The sequence below is a fragment of the Lissotriton helveticus genome, chromosome 3_1 (assembly GCF_964261635.1).
Source record: "Lissotriton helveticus chromosome 3_1, aLisHel1.1, whole genome shotgun sequence".
NCBI lineage: Eukaryota > Metazoa > Chordata > Amphibia > Caudata > Salamandridae > Lissotriton > Lissotriton helveticus.
In genome coordinates, this window is record NC_136061.1 from 455,901,674 (window position 1) to 455,909,420 (window position 7,747).

Genomic DNA, 7,747 nt, shown 5'->3' on the forward strand with positions numbered 1-7,747 from the left:
TCAGTCCCTGTGCATTCAATGCAATACCAGTAAGTTACTCACCTGGTCATATTCCTGCTCTGTGTGCAGTGCACAAAACAACCCCGACTCCCAGTCATCTGATAGACTTATTAATTGTGTACTGGGTTATTCTTGAACTGGTATTTGATATTCTAGAAGAACATGTTGAACTTGAGTGGGAACTCCGTTCTAGTATAGATAGTGGTTGCTTGGACTTTGCTGTTTGCTGTATTGTTTTTGCTGGCAACTAAACCATATGAACCCAGGACCAATGAGTTGTCCAGCCTTACAACCAAGGGCCAACACAACAACTAACAAAATGTGTGGTCGTATCATGGCAAATATGATACATTGTTGTATTCTTTCCAGCACCTGTCACCCACTACCTACTTAGAATAAATAGTCTTGTGAGCCCAAAGCACAGCTAATGCCCCTTTGAACACCCAATCCTATCTCCACTGATTAACATTGTCCTCAGAGCCATTTGTTATTTGAAGGGATAGAGCAGACAGCTGAATTACGGCTCTATCTGGGCCCTAAAAGTCATGGGATATTCACTTTTCTATGTCGCCATATTCATTTCAACCATGTAATGTTATATCTGAGTTTCAACACTCACTACTACCTCATAGGGAAAGGTTCGACTTCTCAACTTCTCTACCCCTGGATAACCAACATGGTTATCCAAATGCAATGCTATATCTGCCCCTTAAGAAGCCATACGCAGATTGTCAATGTGTTGAATATTTTATTTACCTTGAGAGAATCACAGAGATACAGAGAGTCTACTACTTTAGTAGAAGTCCTGAATGCTTTTTAATGAGCTAATTCTAGGAGTCAGGGCACCCCAGTCAGTAAATCTCCTGTACTCCCCAGGTTTCAGGTAGTACTGTCGTCCTCGGTAATTGGGTTGTTCATAGAAGATCCAGTGCCCATCAAGCACATTGCAGGAGGGGATATCATGGTACTTGAATTCTTCAAAGATATGTGGGCAGTCATTGGTAAATTCCTTGGTCTGGCCGCTGAGGTCTTCTTTCTCATAGAGTCTTAGTCTAAAGGAGCCCCTATGCTGTGATTGAAAAAATAAATGACAGTACATTGGTGAAACACTGAGAGATTAAAATATGGGAAACAACTCTAAAAACAGAATATTTTGAAGTGCATATTTATAAAAGGATTCAGCTAAACTCACGCAGACTAAAGCACTATTTACAAGTGACCCAGAAAGTGAGTTGTTAATTTCGCACCCATAGAGTTACCAATACTAAGCGAACAATTAATTCTGGGGTACACATCAGTCTTTTTGGTCAACTTCACTTAAATATGCTGGATTCTTCATACCCATTATGGCTCATTTTCCTCGGAAAGTATTAAATTACACTTTGAGTCACTAAAAACCGTGTTGTGCTCAACTGACAATTTGAAGCTGCCATGTTCAATGCAAATTTGTAGGGTTTCCCCATTTGTCTAAAGCATATATGAGTAATTACGTTTTTCTTATTCAACACGCAGAACTTGGAGGTCAAATACGACTCGTTTTGGTGGTCAGTAGTAGCAATATTTAATGTAACAACAACGGAAGTAATTAAATGGCTCACTGAGCAGTGACTCGCGGTTAATAGGTTTGACATGTGGCTTCTTAATGCCTGAGTCCAACAATCGAACAGCACAATTTAGAGGGTTACAAAGAGTGGTCATAAAAATACTACGAGGCAATAGGGATGCCATGCACTTAAATACATATAGGTCTGCAAATAACCAGGCATGCCTGGATCCTCATTCATGACGCAGCCTAAAATAAAAGACTCTACAAATGTTGATTCCTACATTTCTTCTCTGCAGAAGGTTCCCCACCATACAAGACCATAATTAGACAACCACAAACATTTGATAATTCATTAAACGGACATAGCTTGAGGGTCTGTATAGGCAGATGGCTCCATGGCAAGAATCAGGGACAAGGTTTTAAATAACAATGGTAATGTTTCAAGTCATATGTTCATTGAAACAAAATTAATTCAGTATATTAGTGAGAAAGAAATCGAGATCCAGTAAATACAAATAATGTGCCCCACCCTCAGTTTTGGCCTATAGTGTCCAATGGTGACTGCTTAGCTCATGTGTTATATTATTTCCCGAATGTGGGTGTTGAAGCCAAGCTGTGGCCCACATGGAGTTTTTGCTTATGATGCTGTCAATGCAGTTTACTCACACCCACAGCTTATTTACAGAAAACTCAGATATGCTGATTACACTTAGTCAAACCTGTTACCATTCCTCAAGAAATATGCATTGAACAAGGCGCTGCTTAGCAGCCCTGCACAGCCCAGAGGTTAAAACCAAGAGATGGGACATAACAAATAGGAGCAACAATGCAAAAGGCTAGAAACAATTTAAAAATATAGAAAATGCTACATCTTCTACCACATCTGTCATTTTGATCTAGTACAAGCCATTCTAGACCTTTTTTCCAATAAAGCACATTTTGGAGACAGCAACTAGGCCACAGTGTTGTAAATGTTAGGTGGAGAATCTGTGAGAACTTTAGTTGGGTTCATGTAAGGACTATCCACATAGTAACCAAACTAGTTGTGCTATTTAGTAGCAATGGTTGGATACTTTCTTTAGAGTCTACAAACATTACCACATCATCATAGACCCTGAAAAAATGCACTGTGCATCACTGTTAGAAACAGGGGTCTCTAGTTGGCAAGGGCTTGCACCTTGAGCCAAGAAGAGACCCTTCTTCCTAGTCAGGATAAGGGAGTTAAACTCCTAAAATAACCCCTGCTCACCCCCTTGGTAGCTTGGCAGGACCAGTCAAGCTTATCTTAGAGGCAGTGTGTAAAGCATTTGCACATAACCAACAGTAATACAGTGTAAGCACTACAAAAGGACAGCGCACCAGTTTAGAAAAATAGGCAATATTTTTATATACAAGTCCAAAAACGATAAGAATCCGCAATACAGTACTTAAAAATCTACAGTTATCAAAATATGCTTTAAAAACAGTTTCTTGATGTCAATAGCTCCGTCCGGGGCTATCACGGCGTTGTGAGCAAACAAATCCAAACAGTTCAGGCTGGTCGCGGCATCGCGGTCCAGCTACGGTGTCGGGAAGACCCGCAAACAGTACATGTTAGAGATGACGGGCGCCAAGGCCCTTTAAGTCACTCGTGTTGCAGGTCGAGCTCCTTTCTGTTGGGATCAGGAGCGCTGGTGTCGGCAGGCATCGGGTGCTGTGGTGGGAAGTGCAGCGGTGCGGTGTGCAGTGCCCTCAGGTCACAGTGCAAGCAGGGGCTCGTTGGCGGCGTCAGATGGTGTCATCGGTGAGACCAGGGTCGCGGTGCGATATGAAGGCGGTGCTTGTCACGGTGCTGGCAGGTCATGGTGCAAGCAGTGCCGTCGTTGTTGCTGAAGCGTTGTCATCGGCTGACGAACAGGAGTCTATGGTGCCATCGTCGGTAGGCCAAGGTTGTGGTGTGGGATGAGGGTAGTGCGTCGTGTAACTTTACAAGCTGTGCCCTTGAACCACGGTGAAAGCAGAGGCGTTGATTTCGGCATGGAGCATCGTCATCGGGGATACCAAGGCATTGATGTGAAGCGAGGCAGTGCAGAGTGTGATGCCCACAGGTCACGGTATGAGCAGCGGCTCGGCGGCGGTGAGACCAGGGTCGAGTTGCGGCAGTGCCCTCAGCGGTGCCGTCAGGACACGAAGTCAGCAGCGGCATCATAGACGTCGTTGAGTCGCTTTTCTTCTGTTGCAGTACAAAACAGACAGTCCCCAGTGCTGAGAGCAGAAGAGCTTGAAGTCTTTGCTGTTCCTGAGACTTCTTGAACAGGAGGCAAGCTCTACCTCAAGCCCATGGAGAAACTCACAAAAGTAGATTCCAGAAAGTTCACTCATGTCTTTTCACTGCCCAAGACAGAAGCAGCCACTGAAGGCCAACACAGCAAAGCACACAGCAAAGTGGTAGTTCCTCCTCACAGCTTCTCCAGCTCTTCTTCTTGGCAGTCTTTTTGATCCAAAAGAGTTCTAAAATTCTGGGGTTTGGGCCCCAATATTTATACCACCAAATCCTCTGAAGGCAGAGAGTGTCTGTACCTAGTCCAACCCAGTTCTGGGTGTATTCTGCCAGTGCACAACTTCTTCCTTTGTCAGTGTGGGCCAGGGTCATCAGACGCACCACAGGAGGTGGAGCCAGCATTGTGGAAGACCGGCACAGCCCTATTCAGGTCCAGGTGCTACTCCTTCCACCACTCCCAATACAGATCGGTCTATTTAACCTAGTGCTGACTTACCCTGCCTCCTGGAACCACCCCAGACCCTGTCACTCACAAACCAGACATGCAATACACAATCTAGCAGAGGCAGGCTGGACGGTTGGGCAAAAAAATACCTATTTTCTAAAAGTTGTATTTTCAAACACAGAATATGAAATCCAACTTTACTAAAATATGTATGTTATCATTCTGGGTTCAGGCATACTAAATTCATTTTTCTACCATGTTCCCTAGGTCAGTTAGTATTTTAATATGTTATAATCAAACTGCCCATTCTGTCCTACGGGAACAGGCAGCCTTGCAATAGTGAAATACGAAATTGGCTTTAAGCCACTATCAGGACATGCCACACACACCAGGGCATGTCCTACCTTTCACACACAATACACAATGCACCTTGCCCACAGGGGTACCATGGGCCTACCTTAGGGGTGACTAACATGTAGAAAAGGGAAGGTTTAGGGACTGGCAAGTGGGTGCACTTGCCAAGTCGACATGGCAGTCCCAGACTGCCCACAGGCTCTACAATGGCAGGCCAGAGTTACACTTTACGGGCTGTTTGTGTGGGTGGCACAATCCGGTGCTGCAGCCCACCAACAGCATTTGATTTATGGGCCCTGGCACGTGCAGTGCACTTTACTAGGGACTGACACATAAATCAGATAGGCCAATCATGGAAACACCAATCCATAACACATTTTACTACAGGAGCACTTGCACTTTACCACTGATCAGCAGTGAGAAAGGTGCGCAGAAACACTACGCCAGAAAAAAACGGGCGTTCAGAAAGCAAAAACTCAGGGGAAACATGCCAAAAGATGCCAAGTCTAATAATCAGCTATAAAAATGGTAGCTGACTTACACATAGAATGGGTGAGTATAAATTCCTGGAAAATACCAAAGGCCTGTCAAGAAGCACATATGTAATATCCATCTCTTAAATGAAGAAGAAACGTTAGCACAAAAGTTACCTTTGGAATAATGCGGCAAGATCTTATAGAATCATTAAAACCCATCCAGTGCTGGTAGTCTGGATAGTCACCCCTCTTCAGGAAGTACTGATGACCTATGTATCCTTCACGTTCGAAAACCATCCAGCAGCCACTAATGATTCGGATGGAGTTACAGTGGGCCAGGTGAGAGTGCAGATCAATGTGGTCCATGCTGCACTCATAGGAGAGTCCTTGGAAGTCGCTCTCCTCATAGAAGACAATCTACAGTGAAGGAGCACATTATCAATCTTGAATTAGTGTCAAAAGCTGTGTAATTGCTGACAAAAAGTAAGATGATGACGTCAAAATAAAGAGTGCTTTTTGAATAATAGTATGATGATTATTGCAATCCATCACATTCTCTGTTTCAAAAGCAGTTAAATAAAGATAAAATTAAAAGACCTTAGTCAATGATGCAACACAAAGTATGCTTTTACACAAACAAACGGTGTCTATATATAAAGATAGATGAAAACAAACTGGTTTGAAGTTTTGTCATGGAAATTAAACACATTACCAGAACATCCCAGTAAGCCAGGCAAATCTGATGAGAGATTATCTTATTCTTCTGGCTGCACCGTCTGTTTCAGAGACCTCAAGAATCCTGCAAAACACTCAAATACCTGCTGCAATTCAGTGGCCGCGGTACCGGCCAGACCTCACTTCAAACCTTGTGGCTTCAATGAAATTACTGAATGTGCCCAACCCTTGTATTATACCCTGTGCTTCACTAATGTTACTTAAGGAGCAGGCATTCTTTATGGAATAGAGGTCAATATTCCAGTGATATACACCTAATGGAATCTTATATATTATAGAGTGTAAAACCATTATCTTTCTTCAGTTACCTGCTCTGAGCCGGGTCTGGTGGCTCTGTGGACTCATGCATCCACTGCAGGGGCCTGTGTTCGACCTCATGGTCACAGGTTCAAATCCCGGTGGGTCTACTCAGCCTTTCATCCATTTGAGGTTGATAAAATGAGTACCATTGAGGTGGGTAACAATATACATCTGTTATTTCAGCCTTAAGATCCCCTGTTGCTGGGGTGAACGTGCGCTTTACAAATACACCTGTTATGTTAGACTGAACTGCTGATCTTGATCATTCCCTAAGGTGTTTTCACCATCGAGCATAGGCAATATATCCAAATATTATCTTCTAAAACTGGTGTGGCTAGAACAATTTTTCTGTGGTTCCAATTCTTTTTCTGATAACATTCCCCAACGGCGACTATGAGCTCTGCAAGTGACAATCCTCTTTGGAAGTTCTACAGGGTTCAGGACTGTTACATTCACTTTTTTGTGTATAGAAGAATGTGCATATCATTGTGCCCAAATATATAAATTATGCCTAGCTTTATTTAAAATGTAAAAGGGGCATGATATTTAAAAATGTGTATTCTTATCATAACAAACCTTTATCCAAAAGATTTACTTTTCCAAACAGCTCTAGCAATGCCCCTAGTCCTGAGACTGACCTGTGGCTAAGGAGCTTAATGGATAATAACTACAGCTGATGTTAGATCCCTAGGATCCCTAGGGTTCACACTGGATTTTGCCAAGTATTTTCAGTATAACGTAAATCAATTACCTATATTTGCATAAGATTGAGTGCTATGTAGAACCGAAAATGTCATGCCATATCAAAATGCTCCTAAAATTGTTCAATGTTCTAGTGGGGTTGGAAACAAATCTTGAAGGCAGTGTTGCAATCTTCTGTGATTTTGGCCCAAACAGCATTGAAATCATGCAGTATTTGTGAGAAACTTAAAGAATCTTGCTGAAAAGATGACACTAAATGTAAAATTGATACTTGATACTTGTAGAGCTAAAGTGCACGAGCAGTCAACATGTCCTCAAGTTTCAGGTAATATATCTGAAAAAGTAAATAACTTCGAACTGGACCGACTTAAGTGATCTTACAAACATGAGCATTACACAAGCAGTACTCACCAATCGGAGGCTCCACCCTTGGCACAAGACTTGTGTACCTGTGAAGCAGCCATGCAAAATTACATTTTGGAGGCCCCTCATCAAATTGTGAAGGTCCGAGCTCCATCATTTTGTACTACACTGCAAATGTATACTGAAATATCCTACGGTGTAATTTAAATATTATTTGGTTGTTCAGGGAATGTTATATGCTGTGACACAAGTTCAATTTCCGCTAGGCCAACTACTTCCAAGCTTACTAAATTGGTACTATTACATATGGTGGTACGAACACCGATTATTTACAGAACTTTTAAGGAGCAGAAGAGCAATATAAAAGGAAGCAAAACACGAATTATTATGTTTCACTAGAAGCATTTCTCTGAAATAGATTGTTAGCTCAAATAATTCCAGTTAATTTATGTTTGACTTTCTATGTTGCTTGTGGCAGCTGTATAAAAGTCAAATGCAATGGTGACATGTCTGCACATTTTGAAAACTATTCAACAACCAAATTACAAACTGACTAATTGCTCCTC

General features: G+C 42.3%; 1 protein-coding gene across 1 annotated transcript; it reads right to left on the reverse strand.

Moving 5' to 3' along the window:
* Positions 1-746: 746 nt before the first annotated feature.
* LOC144824621 (gamma-crystallin 1-like) lies at positions 747-5,494 on the reverse strand. The gene is made up of 2 exons (XM_078683675.1): positions 5,256-5,494; positions 747-1,069 (listed from the first exon to the last, which is right to left on the reverse strand). Exons 1-2 carry the CDS (start codon positions 5,445-5,447, stop codon positions 794-796), a joined length of 468 nt encoding a protein of 155 aa, XP_078539801.1. The 5' UTR covers positions 5,448-5,494; the 3' UTR covers positions 747-793.
* Positions 5,495-7,747: the final 2,253 nt, after the last annotated feature.

Excerpts from the sequence above, each read along its gene's own strand:
- LOC144824621 (XM_078683675.1), bottom strand. The coding sequence starts at position 5,447 with ATGGACCACATTGATCTGCACTCTCACCTGGCCCACTGTAACTCCATC. Across the intron at positions 1,070-5,255 it reads CTTGCCGCATTATTCCAAAG|CATAGGGGCTCCTTTAGACT; the intron begins GTAACTTTTGTG and ends TTTCAATCACAG.